General features: G+C 43.8%; 1 protein-coding gene across 2 annotated transcripts in view; it reads left to right on the top strand.

Annotated features, from left to right (window-relative positions):
- Nucleotides 1–907: 907 nt before the first annotated feature.
- Nucleotides 908–24,301, top strand: part of atp8a1 (ATPase phospholipid transporting 8A1) — a 182,245-nt gene continuing 158,851 nt past the window's right edge. The window contains exon 1 of one of the 2 annotated variants that reach the window (XM_084150005.1): nt 908–1,236. In XM_084150005.1, the coding sequence (XP_084006131.1) occupies nt 1,188–1,236 (49 nt within the window). In that variant the 5' untranslated portion in view covers nt 908–1,187. The remainder of the gene's footprint in view (nt 1,237–24,301) is intronic. The other variant, XM_084150006.1, reaches the window with a different exon arrangement.

Genomic DNA, 24,301 nt, shown 5'->3' with positions numbered 1-24,301 from the left:
TGTAAAAAAAAAAATATTATGCACACATGACTGTAAGTTGCTTTGGATAAAAGCGTCTGCTAAATGGCATATTATATTATTATCTAGTGGCCAAAATCTAAATTGCGCCTAAACTGCAACATTATATTGTGGCCTTTCTCTTGCATTTCAAAGATGATGGAACAAAAGAATAGATAGAAAACGCATATTTTTTTGTTTGTATTATCTTTTACCAGATCTAATGTGTTATATTCTCCTACATTAATTTCACATTTCCACAAACTTCTAAATGTTTCCTTTCAAATGGTATCAAGAATATGCATATCTTTGCTTCAGGTCCTGAGCTACAGGCAGTTAGATTTGGGGATGTCATTTTAGACGAAGATTGAAAAAAAGGGTCCGATCCTTTTAACAGCCTACCGGAAAACAACATTTTGATGCTTTGGATTTCAGCAAAAAACACAAGTAAACACACAAATAACTTATTCAAAAAGAAAAAGAAAAAAAGATTTGTTTTAGGACTTTAATATCCTAAAATAATTATAAACTCAGGAAATTGCTCAGTGTTGACTGCTTCAGGCAGAGTAACTCATAAATAGCGAACTAGGCTACTGTCGTTACTTCTCTGCCTGCTACCCCCTTCATGACTAAACTGCAGTAGGGAATCTCCACAGGAGTCGCTAATGCATCCGCTGTGTTGGGTAATACTCCTTACCTATTATTTATGTATTTGTATATCTTATCGATATAGTCTCAATTAACTGTGAATCTGAATATTTAAATATTATTTTGCAATAGCATTTTAATGGTCTCTTTGTTGATTTGATGTGAGCCAGGCAGAAATATTTAATTTAGCAATCGGTTTCCCCCCCCCCCCCCCTGCATTTGAGATGGTACAGTCCATATTGTGAAGCGGGATCATCCTCATTTCAGTCCAAGTGAAAGCCCGTGTAGGTTCTTGTGATTCTGACAACGTATTTCTTCATCAATCCTATGTGTAAAGAGATGCTGGGGGGACCCACGAAGTCTCGAGTACATGGTTTGTCGTAATTCGTCAGCATTTAAAGATAGGTTTACCATCTGTATGAGAGAGGTTTCTCAGTTGAATGTAGACTGGCCCTGAATTCCTAGACGGGTGAAAAGAGGCAGCAAACCGGCGGGAGCAAAGCCGCGTTTGACAGGTGCCATCGCTCGAACTCTGTGGAGAGATGCCGCCCATGCAGAAAACGATGTCTGATCTTCGCTCCCGAGTAGAGGGTGAGTAGCTAGCAAACAAGATAACCGGCTACGTGCATGGGTTAGTTACAAGTTAGAGAAATGTCCACGTTATGCCCCTGTGAGATTTATATCGTTTTGTGTGGTTATGAACAGGGCGCCTGTGTTGGCTAGCTAAATTACAGCAGCCAACGTTAGTTAGCTAGCTATTATTATCCAGATAGCTAGGTAGCTAACGTTAGTTGGCTAAACTTTACCTCTTCTAGCTACTTAGGTAGCTTTATAGAAGTATGCATGCAGATATCATACAGCAGAATATTATAGTGGACGGTGACTAGTATTATGACCAACAGGCAATTTTCTGCAGTCGTCACCACAACTGCGGTTTGGAAACTGGTGCATAAATACACATTTTCCATCACATGTAATTCCCCTCTCATCCCCACTGAAGTTACAATGAAAATAGGATACACCTGCCTTAAGAAAAGGTAAAGCTTGATGGCATACTCAAAGATGGGATATCTGTTTAGTTTACCAATGACTCCACAGGTTATCCAAGTCCATGAACATAGAAGGACCACTGTGTGTATAGAAACAACGTATTGCTATGTGTAGACAGACGTTTGATATACTTTTATTTATTTGTAGCTAAAGATCCCTATACTTGTGTTGACAAAGGCGGGGTCGTGGCTTACTCTGGCTATGATGTTGAACATTTAGACATATGCTCGAGGCGAAGTTGCAGTCGGTTTGATTTGTATCGATCACTGTTTCCATTTGTCTGCACTCTGAATGAAATACCATGCCCCAAATGAAATACCCGGATCTCTAGCTGCTTTCAAGGACCAAGTGTTCTGTGAAATTGAATTATTTATTTTTTCTATCTACGAAGACAATGGAACATTATTTACATTTGAGTGAACCCTTTGGGTATTTTTTGTAGTTTTCTTTACTTGATGCATCACAGCTGCATGAAGTCTAGACATTTTGAGCTCAGACCATTTTGAATAGAATATATTTCACTACAACTATTCTACTATTCCACAGCAAAAGCCTAATAAAGCTATTATAGCAGATGTGGCTACCTATCATCTTCTAGCCACTCCCACCTAGGCAGTTGGATTGCTTGTTTAGTGGGTGTTATTAAACAAGCATTAGGAAATAACTGTGAGCAAATAGCCTACCTCACGTTACTTTATTAAACATTTCTGTAATCCTAAGGTAAGTTGCCGTCGTTGGACTTCAGCCTAATGAGCCTATTATAAACCTGAGAGACCAAATGCTTGAAGTGTATGCCATAAGCCTTCCCCTAGCCTACACATGTTTTATGACAATACAAGCTGCCTAGCCTAGCATGACTGGGACTGCTTTGATGAGTCATCTGTTCTAGATGATCATGAGTCCTATGTCAATTTCAAGTGAAAGTGAAAGGTCTGAATTCCTCCCAATGCAGCTGAAGCCAGGGGTGATCATCTCATGGCATCATTCCATTGTGTTCAATCGAAGGAGCGGTGCCTTTCAAAGGAGAGTGAGATGAGATTCAATGCATTGTATTTGTAGGTAGGACTAATTAAACGAAAGCATAGATTTCAAAGAAGACTGTTGACTGTTGCAGTTGCAGTCACAAGAGTGAGAACACCCCACTACCACCCTCCACATATTTTTTTCCAGTTACAAAGAGCAAACATTTCCCTTTCTACTTGGCTGTGAAGCTGTCTGGGCCTTATGCACCACCCACCTCATCCACCCACCTATCTGAAAAAAGGATCCTATTTTTCTGCGCAAGCACTTTTCTGAACATTGGAATCGATCAGGGCCTGCCCTGTGTCCGACAAGTCCGTTGTGACCTATCCTGTCCCAGCAAGTACTTTTTTTCTTCTCTCTCACTCGACTTGTTTTGCTGCATTTCTACCCTGCCCCCTCCTCTGTCCATTGCATCCCCTCCCTTTCTGTTGTGATTTTTTAAAATCACTGCAGTACATCAGGGCCCTGTTTCCATCTAGAGAAGGGCAGCCCTCTGCCAGGCTTACCACCTAATCCACCCGTGGCCTGTCTGTCAGCTTCTCTGTGCGGCAGCACACTCCCCAGTCTCTCCACCACGTGCCGCTTGGCTTCCCTCCGCTGTGGGGACATCAGACGTCACGGCTTGCGCTGCCCTCACTGGGCCCGGATCATGTTGCTAAAACAGCCTTATCTGAAAACTGTGTGTAGACTGGGGCCTGGGTGATATGAGAGGCCACCCGCACGTGTACAGTACCAGGCAAGGCGTTGACAGGTAGTGGCACCCAGGACCTTCAGGGATGGGTTCGGTGTTCCCTGTGAATTGTCCACATCTCTTACGAGGAGGCGTGTTAGTGTGTGTGTGCTCTTAGCTCAGATGAGATCCTTTGAAAGGAGCGATGATTGCTGTTGAGGGATATCCCCAGATGGAATTGATGACATTGCTCATCCGTATATTTATATATTCTTATTCCATTCCTTTACTTAGATTTGCGTGTATTAGATATTTGTTGTGGAATTGTTAGATATTACTTGCTAGATATTGCTGCAGTGTCGGAACAAGAAGCACAAGCATTTCGCTACACTCGCAATAACATCTGCTAACCATGTGTATGTGACCAATACATTTGATTTGACAGATGTCAGCAACCACCATCCTCTTTTGTTTAATGCCCTGTTTCACCTGCTTGTCCACAATCCCCACATATAGACCCCACCCCAGACCCAACCTGGCCAGGCAAACTAGCCCAGACCCCACATCCACCCCAGACCCCACCTGGCCAGGCAAGCTAGCCCAGACCCCACATCCACCCCAGACCCCACCTGGCCAGGCAAGCTAGCCCAGACCCCACCTGGCCAGGTAAACTAGCGAAGACCCCACCTGGCCAGGTAAACTAGCCCAGAGAGAATCACATTGGTCACATCAAGAGTTTAGTGCTTGTGTGTCTGTTCTGCCCATTCACATAGAGGCCTAATCCTCCACCATTCTGCTTTGTTCTAACATAAATGTTCTTTCTTCACAAGAAACACACTTAACAGAGTGGGTCTAGACAAGGCTTATGAAGAATTATCTCGCTCTCTCACTTCTATCTCTCTCGTGCTTGCTCTCGCTCTCCCCCCTTCTTTCTCTCTCTCTCCCCTCTTCACTCTCTCGCTCTCGCTCTCCCCCCTTCTCTCGCTCTCTCTCCCCCCTTCTCTCGCTCTCTCTCCCCCCTTCTCTCTCTCTCTCCCCCTTCTCTCTCTCTCTCTCTCCCCCCCTTCTCTCTCTCTCCCCCCCTTCTCTCTCTCTCTCTCCCCCCTTCTCTCGCTCTCCCCCCTTCTCTCGCTCTCCCCCTTCTCGCTCTCCCCCTTCTCGCTCTCCCCCTTCTCGCTCTCCCCCTTCTCGCTCTCCCCCTTCTCGCTCTCGCTCTCCCCCTTCTCTCTTTCGCTCTCCCCCTTCTCTCGCTCTCCCCCTTCTCTCTCTCTCGCTCTCCCCCTTCTCTCTCTCTCTCGCTCTCCCCTCACTCTCTCTCCCCCCTTCTCTCTCGCTCTCCCCCTTCTCTCGCTCTCCCCCTTCTCTCTCTCTCTCGCTCTCCCCCTTCTCTCTCTCTCTCGCTCTCCCCTCACTCTCTCTCCCCCTTCTTTCTCTCTCTCTTCCTCATTCTGTTGTGGATTTCCTCCTTGTCTATGACTTAGGCTGCTCCCTCTGATAACTGTGTTATTATCTAAGCTTCAGGTTAGTTAGTTAGTAACTGGTGAAAGCCAGGTGACAGGGTAGGCAGGGGTGCAGGCTGTTCCCCTCTGACTGACGGGTCATTCCACCTCAAAGCACAAGAAAGAGGATTTCGACACCCACCATCTCAGATTGTTCTGAAATTGGTTCTGTTGTTGGTCACAGATAAGATTAGCATTCCTGCAACATTATTTTGTTGAAATATAAATTGATCTCTGATAAATTAAGCTAATTGATTGTACCCAAATTGTCCATTTTGTTATTCATATCATATTTAATAAATATAGTACTTAACATTTGATTTAGACCAAACTTTTTTCTAACAATGAGTTAGACATGAGAAATCCGAAGAATTTTTCAAAAGCCACCCACGGACCCCCCCCAGACCCCACCTCAACAACTAGTGGATAGTATCAGTTATCTATGTCTGACAAGTAGTATGGAGCTGCGGGTCTGAGTATTGTTTCTTCATCCTATGTAATGTATTCTCAGTGAATTTGGTGATTGTTTTTTTGGTTTGTTATAAAATATAGTCATTAGCTAGGTTTTCATCCAATTGGCGACAGATTTTCATGGAAATATTCTAAAATCCTAATAAAAACAATGTGCATTTTCCCACCAGAGATGTTTCCATCAAATTAACTTGTTGCAGATAAAAATGTGTGCGTGATGACGTAGTGCACATTAAAATAAATGTTGCGGTTAAATTCCCATGTACCGAATAAAACAATACAAGTTAAATGGGTTTCCATCGCATTTTCAACTATACTGATGGTTTTTGCACAACATTTTTTGCGTTATATAGCGGGTGTGCCCCTCTGGTATCGGAACGTGTGCTCTAGCCAACAGCGCTATCTGCGGGCTGTTGGTTAGAGTGCACATATAGCCTACATGATGAGATTATATGGACAAAAGAGCAAGATTATTTTAATTGTTCAAACGGCAGCCAAGCATCGATTATCGTGTCACCAGAATAAGACCCTAGATATTTATTGGAAAGGAGCATCAAGCTCATCACCTTGCACTTTCACCACCCTTTGAAGTATATCATCATTTATTTAATCTGTAGCTTAATAAACTGTATGCTTTCCCAACGAGTCATAGTGGGAGGACCACACAACATTTCATCGCGTGACTCCAAGTTTATTTCGATATGATGGTTATTATATCAATATTAGCACATAAAAGCGTCTCCACCGATATTTCTCGCATAATTCATTTTACAGACACACAAATATCTCACCTTGTCTAGCGTATTTTGTTTTGTCGACATTTGGAAAGTTTCCATCAGGCATGTCATGACATTTTCTATCCGACATGTACTTTACTGGCATAAAAAGGTTGGATGGAAACCTGGTTAGAGAAGTTGTTAGGTCCCTACATCCTAATGGTACCAGTTTCTGACCACTAGATGGCACTGTTCCTGCTATTAGGTGAATACAGTAATGCAGGGCTCTCCAACCCTGTTCCTGGAGAGCTACCCTCCTGTAGATTTTCACTCCAACCCCAGCTGTAATTAACCTGATTCAACATATCAACCACAATTGTTAGAATCAGGTGCGCTAGATTAGGGTTGGAGTGAACCTACAGGACGGTAGCTCCCCAAGAACAGGGTTGGAGTGAACCTACAGGACGGTAGCTTTCCAGGAACAGGGTTGGAGAGCCCTGTTGTAATGTATTCTCTGTGAATTTGGTGACGGTTTTTCCCCACGTTCAGAGAAATTAGTCATTGAAGTTGTTAGGTTTATGTCCGATCCTACATCCTGGTATTACCATGTTCTGACCGCTAGATGGTGCTGTTCCCTCTATTACGTGAAAAAAGTTTGAAGATTCCCCCCCCCCCCCCCATTACATAAATTATTGGTTTCCTTACCCTGTAAGCAGTCTATGGACAAGGTATTACAGCAGCCCATGCTTTGGTTTTGTTTACCTGGCCACTGTTTCAAATGTTAACTGGTCCATAGACTGCTTATAGGGTAAGGAAACCAATATGTAAATTTTTTATTTAACATTGAGGGGGGAGAATAAACGGCTCCATCTAGTGGTCAGAACCTGGTAATTTCAGGATGTAGGATGGGACATAAACCTAACAACTTCAATGCCGAATTTCTCTGAACAGGGGAAAGAAACATACATTACATAGAATGAAGAAACAATACGCCAAGCCGCAGCTCCATACTACCGTATTGGTCCGAATATAAGACGGCCTTTTTTCCCCTCGAAATAGGTCCAAAAAAGTCGGGTCGTCTTATATTCGGGGTCTAGTATTCAGAGCGCAGTTTCTCTTCTTCGGCGCTCCCTTTAAATGTCAATACACATTCGCGGGCACAGATGGCGCCAAAAATTCGTTCCGGACGGAGGGAAGAGGCGTCCTTAACAACCAGCCCGTTACCGGTGTTTAAAGATGGAAAGACAGGCTGACCATTTAGAGACAAGTGGCTCAAAAGTGGGCCAGGTCAATAAACAACAGCGGAGGAGCTATGATGCCAATTTCAAAATAATGGTTGTCAATAAGGCAGAGTCATCTAACAACTGCCAAGCTGCCAAGACATTCGGGGTCACTGAGTGTAATGTAAGAAGATGGCGAGCAGAAAAACAACGTCTAAAAGATGCTAACAGTCAGCGAAAATCCTTCCGTGGTCCTCAAAGTGGTCGTTTCATTGAGGTTGACCGGAGGGTTTTTGAATATGTCAGGGAAAAAAGAAGTGAGGGAATGCCCATTACCAGAGCTGTCATCCAGGTTAAGGCCCTGGAAATCGCCAGAGAGCTCAACATCACTGGATTTAAAGCCAGCCTCGGCTGGTGTCGTAGGATGATGCGGCGTAATGGACTGTCACTTAAACGGAGAACGAGTTTGGCCCAACGCCTGCCGTCAGACTTCGGAGAGAAGCTGCTTTCGTTTCAGCGCTTTGTTATCAACCTGAGGAAGAAGCACTCCTACCCGCTGGATCAGATCGGCAATGCTGATCAGACACCCGTTTATTTCGACATGCCAACATCGGTGACTGTCAATAGAAAGGGAGAAAAGTCTGTGTTGGTGAAATCAACGGGCAACGAGAAGAGCCGCGTCACTGTCATGTTGACATGTCTCGCTGGTGGCAGCAAACTCCCCCCGTATGTCATTCTTAAGCGTAAGACTGTGCCAAAGGACCCAATGCCAGCTGGCATTATTGTGCGCGCCCAGGAGAAGGGCTGGATGGAGTCGGGGCTTGTAGTGGACTGGCTAAAGGTTGTGTGGGGCGCACGCTACGGGGGACTGAGGAAGAGGAGGAACATGCTCGTTCTGGATGCGTTCCGCGGACATCTGACTGAGCCCGTGAAAAGTCAGGTGCGAGCAATGAACGGGGATCTTGTGATCATACCAGGGGGAATGACAAGCCAGCTACAGGTGTTGGACGTAGTTGTGAACAAGCCTTTCAAGGATAACCTGCGAAAAAAATACACAGAGTGGCTCCTGTCTGGCAACCACGCACTCACACCGACCGGGAAAATACAGAAGCCGTCAGTCCGTCTACTGTGTGAATGGATCCTGCATGCATGGGATGCTATTCCCTCACAGAGCATCATCGATGGCTTTAAAAAATGTTGCATCTCAAATGCATTGGACGGCAGCGAGGACGACGTGCTTTGGGAGGAGCCGGTGGAAGCGGAGCAGCTGGGGAGCGATGACAGCGAGAGCGAACACAGCGGGGCAGAGGACGTGTGTGAGGGATAGAGAGACATCGGAGGAGAAGTTTGGCGAATTTTTGTTAAGTTTAGTTAAATGTGTGGCCTGTATTTTCTCTGTTATTTAAAAATGTTGCTTTATTATTGCTTGATATTAATTTTGAATCATACTGTACATAGTTTGCCTTTGTGTTTAATTCACTGTGTTTTTAATATTGTTATTTTAAAATAAAATGAAGTTCTTTGTTCGGCAAATCTAGTCTGCAAATCTGTTTTTCTAAATGTTTGTGTTGAAAAACGGGGGGTCGTCTTATAATCAGGGTCGTCTTATATTCGGACCAATACGGTATTTGTCAGACATTGAGAACTGATACTAAATACTTGTTGTTGGGGTGGTCCGTTGGTGGCTTTTGACAATTTCTTTGGATTCCTAAGGTCTTACTCATTGTTAGAAAGCAGTTTGGCCCAAATCAGATGTTAGGTATGATATTATATGAATCCTATAAATAAAAATGACCAATTTGGGTGCAATCAATTAGCTTAATTTCTCGAAGATCAAATTATATTTAAACAAATAACATTGCAGGAATGCTAATATTATCTGCTTCTAACTACAGAAACGATTTCAGAACAATCTGGCGTTGGTGGGTGCCATGGCTTGCTGAAATGACATGGAACGACCCTGACAGGATTGGCGTCTGGTCTGCCCATGTGCCTGGCGGATCACCGGCTGATAATAACGTGACACAAAAGCCCAACACGCCACTAAATCCCCTGTCTGGGGTCAGAAGCCTGTCATACCAAGTCCCCCCGGGCCCCCGTCTATTCTCCTCCTTCCTACCCGTGCCGCACATGAGGGTATCTCCTTTTACTATTTTCCATGTCCTTCCTTCAATCACCGCGCTACCCTCAGGCTAATATCCATTTCCCCCGTTCTCTCTCAATCTCCTCGGCTCACCTCGACGGGACAACCACTCCTCTGTTTCTAAGTCAGTGTAGATGGTAGATGAGGGTTGATAAAAGTGTTGGGACAATAGCCTAACCTCCCTTACCCTCCCTGCTTTTCTCTCTCTCTCTCTCTCCCTCTCCCACTCTCTCTTACTCCCACTCTCACACAAACACATGCACAGAGCTGTGTGAATGTGCAGCAATTTGTGCACTGCCATGCAAAGCGGCTCATACTATTGATTGGCTCATGGAAACCGTTATTGATCAGGTCTTAAAATGAAGAGGGCCTACAAGCCCAATGCTGTAAGCCAGCACATGAAAGAGAGCCTACTGCACTCTTCCCTCATTTTCATCAGTAGGATCCCATTGCTGACAGGTAATGATTATCTTTCTGCCCCTCCACGATAATCGATTTGATCCTTTGATCTCAGCCCAGATTAAGCTTATTTATGAGCTATTCTGGCAACCATGGCCCACCACACCTATAATAACCACATTTTATACCCCACACAACAGCCTAACGGACGCCCAGCACAGGAACATAGCTCAATACTATGCTCCAATACAGGAACATAGCTCAATACTAGGCTCCAACACAGGAACATAGCTCAATACTATGCTCCAACACAGGAACATAGCTCAATACTAGGCTCCAACACAAGAACATAGCTCAATACTAGGCTCCAACACAGGAACATAGCTCAATACTATGCTCCAATACAGGAACATAGCTCAATACTAGGCTCCAACACAAGAACATAGCTCAATACTATGCTCCAACACAGGAACATAGCTCAATACTAGGCTCCAACACAGGAACATAGCTCAATACTATGCTCCAACACAGGAACATAGCTCAATACTATGCTCCAACACAGGAACATAGCTCAATACTATGCTCCAACACAGGAACATAGCTCAATACTATGCTCCAACACAGGAACATAGCTCAATACTAGGCTCCAACACAGGAACATAGCTCAATACAATGCTCCAACACAGGAACATAGCTCAATACTATGCTCCAACACAGGAACATAGCTCAATACTATGCTCCAACACAGGAGCATAGCTCAATACTAGGCTCCAGCATCACTTACGGAATCTCTATTCGAGAGAGTTGAGAAATAGAAATAGCCTATGCCTTTTCCTCTTTCTGGCTTGTCTTTCGAAATCAGACACTCTTACCATCTACCTGCCTGGTATGTGTTTGTGAGGGAGAGGGGCCAAGCCTGCACATGAGCAGGCCACTGCAGAACAACACATGCTAGGAAGTGGTCAATGCGATCATGCCACAGCAGGACTGCAAGGTCAGGTGAGAAGGCAACGGCCGGCATTCCACTGGAAGGCAACACCATCAATGGTCAGGAAACTGAAACCGAAGTTGCCCTTGGGCATGGACCCGGAGTCTTGTGCATTTTACGACCCCGCTCGTGTCTCGACTTGACATGGTACAACTAGCCTATGTGACTACTCCTCTCCAATACATTTCCAAGAACACATAAGCTACTTGACTCCCAGCTACTTTACTCCCACCTACTTGAACCTTAATACTGATGTAGCTACTGTGCCTTTTGCAAGCTTAAGATTTGATATCTGGCTCATCTGGCAAGGTCACGCCTTTGGTTCAAAGGACCAATCATGTGTTTCAGGCAGCCTTGTTATTTACTATGCGATGTGGCTTGGCTGAGGTGTCAGAACTGTCAGTTACCTTCCGAGATCCCCGGCAAAGTGTAACGCATGCTAGCAGATACCCATAGACTTCCAGTCATTGTGCTTACGCTAGTTAGCATTGGCTCGGGAAACTACCTCTAACTTCCTCCGTACTGGACACAGACATAAAAATGCTATCCACAAGTTCATCGGGGAAGTAGATAAATGGCCTTATTGCCAAAATCCCAAAGTATCCCTTTAATATTTGAACAGGAAGCATCTAATATGCATGTCCCTGTAGTGTGTGCTTAAGTGCGTTTTGGAAATCCTTCAGCGTCTGTTGGAGTGGAGCTGGACTGACTAATGTGAAGTAGGCCTATTGACACATGGTGGTTAGTGATGTTGAATTGATCTGGATGTGAATCACCACTCTCCTAGATGACATGGACACACCCAGGGTCGTGTTCATTAGGGCATGCAAGGGAAAATGAGCTCTTCTTATTGGACAAGTCCAGGTAGTCCCTCCCTGTTTGTCTGTTTTCTTCCCCTTGGAGCCTAATGAACATGCCACAGGTTTTTCTTTGTCTCAAGCAATCCTTACAGACGAAACACAGCACTGCTTTTGTCCACATGGATACTACAGGTGTAGGATCGTAATGATCATGCTGTTTAATTAGCTTCTTGATATGCCACACCTGTCAGGTGGATGGATTATCTTGGCAAAGGAGAAATGCTCACTAACAGGGATGTAAACAAATTTGTGCACAACATTTGAGAGAAATAAGCTTTTTGTGCACATGGAACATTTCTGGGATCTTTTATTTCATCTCATGAAACATGGGACCAACACTTTACATGTTGTGTTTATATTTTTGTTCAGTATACATAGTTTAGTGCAGAAAAACATGGTAAATAACTGCAATGACCATAATCAATTATGCGCCTACGTGCCTACCTGCTATGTTAGGTTAGTGTGGGGCGGACATGGAGAGGGAGAGAAGAGAGAGAAGATTGCACAATCGAGAGGGCTAGAGAGCAGTTGCTTCAAGGTTTCTCTACCTGAAAATACATGATCTAAGTGATTGATAGTTGGTATTCAGCAGTCAAGTATTCTTTATTTACTTTGAAGAACTATTAAAATTGTGATCTTTGTCAGACAGTATAGGCAGCAGCTCTGTAGAGATGAGATGATGACTTGGAATGAAATAGGCCTAATAAAGTAATCAAATTAAACAAATGTAATTTACACAACTGAAATATTTTATTAAAGTAATGTGAATCAATTATGGTTAATAAGTGAAAAGCAGTAATGGGCAGTCACTACTATCATGGGACTTTTATTCTGTGTTACAGCATTCAACCCACATATAATGCATAATGCATTTAATGTAAATACTTTTTTTAATCGAAAACAAAATCGAAACCAACCTCAAAAAGAACATCGCTCAGCACTACTATTAATATAACTGTGTTTGTGTGGGTTTTCAGTGAGTTCATGTAAAACACGATGCTCATCTGCATTACTGGCAATTCTCAGCAACAAAAGTGATCAAATTAAGATCCTACATCTGTAGATGCTACTGCAGGTTGTAAAAGTGCTTCTATGAGATTGATCAACTTCATCAGTTCCACAAACAAGATCTTAGACCTTTCAATTCTGCAGGAAGGGACCATGAAAGCTGGGTCTGTTGCCACGACAACAGCAAAGGAACCCAAAATAAAATGTGATGGGCTAAAATCCTTTGTCCACACTAATTAATTAGATTATATTGAGTCATTTTACATTTTACAAAAGGCAGAACAGGTAGCCTACAGTCACTACTTTATTTTCCAAAGTCTTATTTTCGAATGCCTCTGAATAATTTTGGAGCTTTGAAAACAAAGGAGCCGTGAGGACCTGACGTTGACACAATAGCGTGCATATCTGCCCGACTGGTATTCTGTCCATTTTCTGCCCTCCCGCCTTTATAACAAGACGCGTAGCTTGCTGTTGTGACACAACGTGCCGGCGTCTCCCCTCCATCATTCATAAATTCCCATGTAGCGAAAAGGTCTCCCCCCCCCCCCCCCCCTTCTGATGATCCCACACTTAGCTCCTGATGTCACAGCCCCTTGCTCCTAGCCCTCAGACCCTTGCTCCTAGCCCCCAGCGGTCACAACCCCCAGCCCCCTGCCCCCAGCTGATGTCACAACCCCCAGCCCACAGCCCCCTGCCCCCAGCTGATGTCACAACCCCCAGTCCCCTGTCCCCAGCCCCCTGCTTCCAGCTGATGTCACAGCCCCCAGCTGCCCAGTATAGTTCATGGAACATCCTATTTTAGTCTGCCTCAGCCTATGGAAAGACAGCAAGAGTGACGGGGGGAGTCTTAATTCCATAGTGTCCTGTTGTTTTTGTGAGCACTGGTTGCAGTATTGTGATCTGATGAGATGATTGTAGAACTCTCAAGAGGTTAATTCGATTAGTAGCTAGCTAGCTAGGGACCAGCCGGGGGTTGATGCTAGCTAGTATAAAGGAATTTATTCTATAACCATGAATGAGGGATGCGTTGAAGTAGGTCTGCTGGTAATCCCTTTCTAGCTACATTTACATGTTAGTCATTTAGCAGACGCTCTTATCCAGAGTGACTTACAGTAGTGAGTGCATACATTTGAATACTTTTTTCGTACTGGTCTCCACATGGGAATCGAAACCACAACCCTGGCCATGCTCTACCAACTGAGCTACACGGGACTAGCTAGGACCTTATTGTTCATTAATACATGGGTCTCTGCCTGCTGAAATATGTATCAACCATACATGAATTATACAGTGCCATTGGTTGTGATGGGCTCTACACAAACAGGACAATGGGTTCAGTGGATCACGGGTCAGGAATGGCTTATAGATCCAGGTCTTCAGGACCTATTAGCTCACAATAGACTCATGCACTGACCATCATACTGGATAGTCCAGGCTTAGGGCTTGGCTACATAATGAGAGCTTTTCATCTCCAAATGACTCAGAAATGGACAATCGAGGAGACAATTTAGCTAGGACTACATCACAAATAGTTGACCATTCGCAACTGCTTCCTAATTTCATTGCATCATGGTCGCCTATTACGCTCAGTGTATGTTTGATTGTGTCAATACCGGGCCAAGTACTATGATGATGCACATTCTCTTTTATAGTGCATCTTCTATTGTGTCAGTCTCCTCTCTCTCCTCGTTCATGTAGTTGCCTGGAGCTGTTTTTCCCCTCCATGGTTTTATTGAATGAAAGATCAGAGAGCCACCGCTCTGGCGAGACCATCTGCCTTCATTGTACCTTGTTCTCGACCTGCCCATGAGTCTCTCGGCTTCATTAGGGGCTTGTTCAATACCCCATCGGTTACATTGTGCAATGCTTCGGCCCATTTCTGTTGGATACGGTAATATAGGTTTTTGTATCATTTTGATGACGGCTTCTACACCCCAGGGGTTGAGTGGTATTTGAAAAATGATTATATTGGTATTATATTTCTAGTATGCCTTAGTCATCGAGGCACCTGGAGTGGATGACTGTAATCATAGTCATAGCAGCTATTGACTGGGGAAAGCGCTATAAACTGCAGCACGGCAGGCGAGATATTTTGTGATGGCTCAATTTGAACCAGAGCACGAATAACCGGAATAGCCATTTTGCTATTGATTTCTGGGCTCTGTCCCCGAGCTGTAACGACACACATTTTAAGGCCGTGACCATTCTAATCCCGGACCATAATAACAAACCACTTCACTATTTTCACTGTGTCAATTTGTTTAGCGTCAGTGAAGGTGCTGTGTGATGTTTTTTATAAGGTTTTCAACTTGTAGCACGTCAGCTCAGGGGCTGCTGCTTTTCCAGGTCAATAGGCGATTTCTTCTGTTTGCCCTGAATGATACTCTGGTCACGACAGTATCAACTCTATTGTAACTGTCATGCTGCCACCAGACGCATTTAATCTTTCCCGGTGTTGACAGTCATGCAGCAATAATGTTTCAACCCAACCCAACCCTCCCCGGCTCTAGCCTGACCCGTGCTAATACATTAGTCCTCTGCCTCTCCCTATAGACATGAAAGTAAAGCAGCTATGCGCAGAGATTAGGCTACACTACGCTATACTGTGTAATATTATACTAGGATAGCATTTCAAAACCTACACATTTGTGATGAGGCTGCTAGGCATAGGTCTATGTTTTTAGTATTAATTCATTATGCAGTGTGAATTAGAGCGTGGAGTTTTGGACTAGCAGCACAGTTAGACAGTTTGCCTTTCAGATATAAATGGAGACAGCATATTAGCTTTTATGCTATTTACTCTCACTTTCTGTATTCCAAACTGTTTTTCTGAAAGAATTGGTGGATAATATCTTCTCTGGTGAAATATTAGACACTTGGAAGAACATCAAAACATATGTAAGTTACTTACTGCAGAGCTATTGGCCCATTTAACTGACACTGCTAACTGCAATATTAGGCTTCTCTTTTAGTAAAATGGTTTATCTTAGAAATGACAAGAACAGGTCTTGGTGACTGATTTACATATCGTTTTATTCTCAGCCTCCAAGATACGGCACAGAAAGGATTTCCCACGCCTGTTGGTTCCAGAGTATTTGTGAAACGGAGCGCACTTGTTTCCTCTCTAACCGAAAGGGAGAAACAGAGAGAGAGAGAGAGGGAGGGAGATGCCTCTGCCAGTGCCATGCCAGGCCCAGTTTTTCCCCGGTGGGCACCCCCTCCACAATCTGTTTCCCCCTTAGTGCCCATTGTCTGTCTGTTAGCAGACAAGCAATAATTCTGTCATCTGGCCCACGTCCAAAGTCATTACGCCACTTGCCACCATTGATCCTCCTCCGTAGGCTTCCCCTCCAGAGTCGCACGCTTCTGCTCACTCTCTCTGTCCACCGGGCCCAAAACAACCAGAGAGATGGATATGGTTCACCCATGGTTCACTCCTCCACCGCCTCACAGTTGTCTCATATTGGCAGCTAGCATAGCTGACCTGGTTGCTGGGGGGGGGGGGGGTGTATTAGGAGGAGGGGCGGTTGTATTTGAGGGAGGGGGAGTTATATTATGGGGAGGGGGGTTACATTTGGGGAGGAGGGTTATATTATTTTGGGTGTTTTATATTAGGGGGAGGGGTTTTATATTAGGAGGGGTGCTATATCAAGGGGAGGGGGGGGGGTTATATTATGAAACAGTGTATGAGGTTCTCTGTCTCTTCCTCACTCTCTCTTTATTGGCGTATGGGTAGTTAAGCCGTGACTTGCCTAAGGTTAATGAAATTAGCGCCGAGCCGATGCAACGAGTCCACTGGGGAATACTAAGAGCAGCTTTCCACTGAGAATGTGTCAGTGGCTGAGCCATTTATCCACACAATGTGTCTTTGGAGGAAGTGAAATGGATAGGGGGTAAGACTCATCCAGTAAAAGCCTCTTGTCAGGGAAGTTGGCGCAAAAGGCTATTCTGATAATAGAACCCCCCCCCCCCCCCCCAGTCTGTGGGTTGACATGCCGAGGTAAACTGAAACCGTGCGTGCGGAAGCTGAAGGTAGTGAACGGCACAGTTGTTCAGTTCATTTAGAATTGGGGCCATGCACGTACGCACTTCAAAGAGGTTTCCATGTTTATTTTCTCTCTTCCTGGGAGATTTGGCTAGGTGGAATTATGTAACTGTTCAACAGGCGATAATCCTTTTTATGTTTCCAACAAAAGGCAGAGATATTATTAGGTAGGCTAGATTGCTTGGCAGCATTACTACATTTTTGCTCTAGTCAGTAATTACCATCTACACATGGCTTACAACATAGTGAACGCCTTAAAAATAAGATTAATAGAGAACATTTGACATTTTAGTAATTTATCAGGTGCTCTTATCCAGAGTGACTTACACTTAGTGCATTCATCTTACGATAGCTAGGTGAGACAACCACATTTCAGTCATAATACTTTTTTCCTCAATAAAGTAGTTATCAGCAAAGTCAGTGTTAGTAGGAATGAACAAGTGTGTTGTCCCACCTTTATGACACTAATGTCAATGGACTGTCACCTCCCTTCAAGATCCACAACACATTGGCAAGTGTACAAATGAGAGGCCCAAAAGACAATCTTATTCTTTGGTGCATCATTCACCAGCTTACCAGACATATAAGGGAGGGAGGGAGGGAGAGGACCAAGTTTTGCAGTAGCACCAACCCTCGCTGGTGCAATGCACCACCTGGCCTACTCCATAGCAGACTCTCACTGTGTGGGCTCGTTCGGAGCGGAGAGAGACACTACATCAATCACAGCTGCTCAGCCGGTGCTTGCCGCTGTCCCTACACCCACTAGTCCACAGACCTTATGCTGCAGTCATCAATTATGCCAACTCCTTATTCTCATTTGTCAGTGACTGGATTAGGACAGGCTGTTTTTCCTTAATTACACTTATTTGGTCGGGATTTATAAAACGTTTCATGTGAAATGTCATACCACCCTCTTTAACAACTGTCATGGTTGGATGGCTTGGTGATGTGGTACACATGCTTGGTGATGTGCTACACATGCTTGGATGGCTTGGTGATGTGCTACACATTCTTGGTGATGTGCTACACATTCTTGGTGATGTGCTACACATGCTTAGATGGCTTGGTGATGTGCTACACATGCTTGGTGATGTGCTACACATGCTTGGATGGCTTGGTGATGTGCTACACATGTTTGAAGCTCAAGTGCATTTGTCACCTGGGAATGAAACTGCCCTGGGCAAAATGCGGACAAGCTTGAACAGTATGGATGTGCATCTTTCCCTTTAAAAAGGTCCCAATGCAAAGTTACCTCACTTTTCTATTTTTAGAGTTATTTCATAAAACTGATCAGAATGCTGAAGTCATGTCGGAAAATGTTTGTCCGGGGTGTGATGTAATATGGAGGACCCGGCAAGCCAGCCTATTCCCTATAATGTAAACTCCAACAGAAATAACTTCTTCAAATGTATAACTTCAAATTAAACCAAATTATTTGCACTGATGACTACTGGTTTCAATTAAATGTTCTGCCAACTTACAAGCAAATACTTTATGAATTCATTTTTTACAAATCAACTTGCAAGGTTGCAAGCCAACTAGCCTGCTAACGTTAGCCCTACTAGCCTGCTAACGTTAGCCCTACTAGCTTGCTAACGTTATCCCTACTAGCCTGCTAACCTTATCCCTACCAGCCTGCTAACGTTATCCCTACTAGCCTGTTAACCTTATCCCTACTAGCCTGCTAACGTTAGCCATACTAGCCTGCTAACGTTAGCCCTACTAGCCTGCTAACGTTAGCCCTACTAGCCTGCTAACGTTAGCCCTACTAGCCTGCTAACGTTAGCCCTACTAGCCTGCTAACGTTAGCCCTACCAGCCTGCAAATGTTACGTTAGCAGTGCATGAGTCAGCCAGTTGCTATCAACACCTAGCTTACAAGCTACAGTAAAGTAAACCAACATTTTGGAAATACATAACACCATCTAACCAGTTATCAAAGAGTGTTCGCTATATGCAATTATCTGAGCTAACATTAGCTGGCTGGCTAGTTTGCTGGCTATTTTAAATTTTAGTCATTTAGCAGTCGCTCTTATCCAGAGCGACTTACAGTTAGTGAGTGCATACTAGCTATTAGTCTAGCCAACCACCACGGTTATGGTCGGCAAGCTAGAGCCCAACTACTGGAGACCAGCTAGAACACAACTAACACAACACAACCAAAACATAACCACAGATTAAGGTAAAGAGGGCAGACTTACAGATTGATGGATGGGGCTCATCTGATGATAACACTTTTAAAAGATTGCAGGTTGAGTCGGCTACCAAAGCGAGGGGAGGCGGGCGCTTTGCAAGGCCGAGGGAGAGTAAGGGAACTCCAAAATGAATAGATTCCAGATGTCTGTCAGCTAGAACGCTAGCGCTAAGCCAAGGTAGTTAAACTCCCGTAGCCTACTAAAGAGAACATGCTGAAAAGTTGACAAAACAAAAATGAGAACAGATGAGGTACTACACAATTAGAGCAAGCGGGTATGATTTTCTCTTTCGTTTTGACCCCACAGCAAGTAGGCGGTATTTCCAATTCAGATTTCCATACCTTCATACTGTGCCTGTACCATCCCGGGATATACGGTGTTACCGGTAGTGCACACAAGGGGCGCTATTTTTCTCCATACATAAACACCCCCCCCCCCAAAAAAAAAGTCACTTACCAGAATGCTAACAAAATGCTAACAAGTACTAAGGAATCCCCATAGCGGATCCTAGGTAAATGCTACGAGCACATGCAAACATTTACTACGAAGACAGACAACCCATTTCATAAACCCAGCTCATAAAGTTATACAAAATCTCAAAACGCAGTTTGCAGCACGCACAAAACTGAGACAGCAGGGGGTCAAACTGTAGAACCCAGTTCCTACATTTGAATATAAAAATAGATTTTATCAAACAAAACTATGCTACATTTTATCTCTGGGACCCTCAGGATGACAAATCAGAGCAAGATTACTGAATGTAAGTACAGTGAGGGGAAAAAAGTATTTGATCCCCTGCTGATTTTGTACGTTTGCCCACTGACAAAGACATGATCAGTCTATAATTTTAATGGTAGGTTTATTTGAACAGTGAGAGACCGAATAACAACAAAAAAATCCAGAAAAACACATGTCAAAAATGTTATAAATTGATTTGCATTTTAATGAGGGGAAATAAGTATTTGACCCCTCTGCAAAACATGACTTAGTACTTGGTGGCAAAACCTTTGTTGGCAATCAGAGGTCAGACGTTTCTTGTAGTTGGCCACCAGGTTTGCACACATCTCAGGAGGGATTTTGTCCCACTCCTCTTTGCAGATCTTCTCCAAGTCATTAAGGTTTCGAGGCTGATGTTTGGCAACTTGAACCTTCAGCTCCCTCCACAGATTTTCTATGGGATTAAGGTCTGGAAACTGGTAGGCCACTCCAGGACCTTAATGTGCTTCTTCTTGAGCCACTCCTTTGTTGCCTTGGCTGTGTGTTTTGGGTCATTGTCAAGCTGGAATACCCATCCACAACCCATTTTCAATGCCCTGGCTGAGGGAAGGAGGTTCTCACCCAAGATTTGATGGTACATGGCCCCGTCCATCGTCCCTTTGATGCAGTGAAGTTATCCTGTCCCCTTAGCAGAAAAACACCCCCAAAGCATAATGTTTCCACCTCCATGTTTGACGGTGGGGATGGTGTTCTTGGGGTCATAGGCAGCATTCCTCCTCCTCCAAACACGGCGAGTTGAGTTGATGCCAAAGAGCTCGATTTTGGTCTCAGCTGACCACAACACTTTCACCCAGTTCTCCTCTGAATCATTCAGGTGTTCATTGGCAAACTGCAGACGGGCCTGTATATGTGCTTTCTTGAGCAGGGGGACCTTGTGGGCGCTGCAGGATTTCAGTCCTTCACGGCGTAGTGTGTTACCAATTGTTTTCTTGGTGACTATGGTCCCAGCTGCCTTGAGATCATTGACAAGATCCTCCCGTGTAGTTCTGGGCTGATTCCTCACCGTTCTCATGATCATTGCAACTCCACGAGGTGAGATCTTGCATGGAGCCCCAGGCCGAGGGAGATTGACAGTTATTTTGTGTTTCTTCCATTTGCGAATAATCGCACCAACTGTTGTCACCTTCTCACCAAGCTGCTTGGTGATGGTCTTGTAGCCCATTCCAGCCTTGTGTAGGTCTACAATCTTGTCCCTGACTTCCTTGGAGAGCTCTTTGGTCTTGGCCATGGTGGAGAGTTTGGAATCTGATTGATTGATTGCTTCTGTGGACAGGTGTCTTTTTTATACAGTTAACAAGCTGAGATTAAGAGCACTCCCTTTGAGTGTGCTCCTAATCTCAGCTCATTACCCGTATAAAAGACACCTGGGAGACAGAAATCTTTCTGATTGAGAGGGGGTCAAATACGTATTTCCCTCATTAAAATGCAAATCAATTTATAAAATTTTTGACATGCATTTTTCTGGATTTTTTTGTTGTTATTCTGGCTCTCACTGTTCAAATAAACCTACCATTAAAATTATAGACTGATCATTTATTTGTCAGTGGGCAAACGTACAAAACCAGCAGGGGATCAAATACTTTTTTCCCTCACTGTACATTATTTAACTTCAGAGGTGAATGTATCAAACCAGTTGCCGTGATAAGTGTTTTGTTGTTGTGCACTATCCTCAAACAATAGCATGGTTTGTTTTTACTGCAATAGCTACTGTAAATTGGACACTGCAGTTAGATTAACAAGAATTTAAGCTTTCTGCCAATATAAGACATGTCTATGTCCGGGAACGTTGGCTGTTGTTCACAACGCCATTCTAGTCACACATAGCATATTGAGCAACAACCGTCCCGGTGTAGGGACACTGATCCTGTAGAGGTTTAATAGATATATAGCTAGCAAACATTAGAAGTGAATTTCATACAAGTGTAACTTGTAGGGCTGTTTCCGACCAAAGAAAATCTTGGTAGACCGAAAGTCGTCGGTTCTTTCGACCAATCGATTGCTCTAAATGTTTTAACGTGTATTTTTCCATATAGACACACCCTGTGTGTTTTTAATAAAATCAACTATATGCATTGAGCTTGTCTGATGCTTTAAGCTTACGGTTTGATGCCTCCAGAGGGCGCCAGAAATCTAGAAGAAAGAAACAGAAGAAAAAAACCTGACCCAACTATTCTCCTCCCGCTCCTGTTGGCTTTCGCAGATTCTGCCATTACTCTCCTGAAGTTGCCGGTAATAGGCTACACGAGGAGTCGGCAACCTTTCCCATGTGGAATGCCAATTTATCTTACAATTTCTACCGATGTGCGTGCCAGTTATGGTTTTCATATGCACATTTTCACGAAACAGTTTAATTTAATTTATAATAACGTCTATCTCAAAATCATTGTCATGTGGTTTTTCAAAAATTGTTTTTGTTTGCTTGCTGTTTGATGTGAAGAAAACATTACTTTGAGAAACTCCACAGCTCATTAGTGGTTGTACGTTAAGCCAATCAGAAATACTATCAGATCCCCAAATGAGCATGTTTATATGCCTACATTTACCTGCAGGCCAGGTAGCCTATAGGCCTACTTCTATGCGTAATCAGGTGCGCGTCCTTACTCAACATTGACAGTAGCGCTTCAAACAAAAGACAATGACTAAATTGACAGAACTCGTAAATTAAATAAACCAAAACTTGTTTCTCACAAGTGTAGCATAGGTTGTGCACTTTGCAAACAATGTGTCCACTCCAACAATGAGAACAGGAAGACTGGAATAATAATATTGAATGCATTAAAATAAATGACCGTAACCAAAGTAACAAACATTGTAGATTAGGAATTAACGGTAAATGCACTACTGGTGATATATCTAATGGGGAATTGATATACACTAACAATCAAACGCAAACAATTCACACAATGAAGATGTGAAACAATGAATGTGCACAAATTGGCGGGAGAGCGCATTCTGGAGAGAGAAGTGCATTGTGCATCTGGGCGCATGGTCAATCCGATGTCTACATTGGCCATGCAGAATATATGGTGATATGGCCTCAGCAGAAGTCAGTGCATTCATACTTGCGCTTTACTGAGCAGTGCAGAGCTGTTGTCAAGGAAGTGAGTTTATGTTCATACAGGATGTACCGCCCCCACCGACCGTTAACCAATAATGTCAATGCGGCGCTATACAGAGCCCTCCGCATTGTTACAAAGTTTGGGAGGCGCATGGTGATGCGGTACAGAGCTCGATTTGGCCTTTGCATGCCTCTGGAGGCTCTGCAATTGCGTCACACCCTCCATATGGAGCCTCCGTCCAAATTTCGAATCAAGCATTAATTGGCTTTTAGTCTAGGCCTCCGCAATGGATTAGTTCACTGAGATGGGCATATATATATATATATATATATATATATATATATATATATATATATATATATACACACACACACACACAGTTGAAGTCGGAAGTTTACATACACCTTAGCCAAATACATTTAAACTCACAATTCCTGATATTTAATCCTAGTAGAAATTCCCTGTCTTAGGTCAGTTAGGATCACCACTTTATTTTAAGCTTTTTCAGTTCTGCCCACACATTTTCTATAGGATTGAGGTCAGGGCTTTGTGATGGCCACTCCAATACTTTGACTTTGTTGTCCTTAAGCCATTTTGCCACAACTTTGGAAGTATGCTTGGGGTCATTGTCCATTTGGAAGACCCATTTGCGACCAAGCTTTAACTTCCTGACTGATGTCTTTAAATGTTGCTTCAATATATCCACATAATTTTCCTTCCTCATGATGCCATCTATTTTGTGAAGTGCATCAGTCCCTCCTGCAGCAAAGCAACCCCACAGCATGATGCTGCCACCCCCGTGCTTCACGGTTGGGATGGTGAAGCACAGGGGTAAAGCCTTCCCCTTTTTCCTCCAAACATAACGATGGTCATTATGGCCAAACAATTCTATTTTTGTTTCATCAGACCACTTTTCTCCAAAAAGTATGAGCTTTGTCCCCATGTGCAGTTGCAAACCGTAGTCTGGCTTTTTTATGGCGGTTTTGGAGCAGTGGCTTCTTCCTTGCTGAGCGGCCTTTCAGGTTATGTCGATATAGGACTCGTTTTACTGTGGATATAGATACGTTTGTACCTGTTTCCTCCAGCATCTTCACAAGGTCCTTTGCTGTTGTTCTGGGATTGATTTGCACTTTTCACACCAAAGTACGTTCATCTCTAGGAGACAACGCGTCTCCTTCCTGAGCGGTACGACGGCTGCGTGGTCCCATGGTGTTTATACTTGCGTACTATTGTTTGTACAGATGAATGCGGTACTTTCAGGCATTTGGAAATTGCTCCCAAGGATGAACCAGACTTGTGGAGGTCTACAATTTTTTATTTTCCCATGATGTCAAGCAAATAGACACTGAGTTTGAAGGTAAGCCTTGAAATACATCCACAGGTACACCTCCAATTGACTCAAATGATGTCAATTAGCCTATCAGAAGCTTCTAAAGCCATGACATAATTTTCTGGAATTTTCCAAGCTGTTTAGTCACAGTCAACTTAGTGTATGTGAACTTCTGACCCACTGAAATTTTGATACAGTGAAATA

This window comes from Coregonus lavaretus (genome assembly GCF_964263955.1).
Source record: "Coregonus lavaretus genome assembly, chromosome: 32".
NCBI classification, from domain to species: Eukaryota; Metazoa; Chordata; class Actinopteri; order Salmoniformes; family Salmonidae; genus Coregonus; species Coregonus lavaretus.
This window is presented reverse-complemented; position numbering and strand designations above follow the sequence as displayed.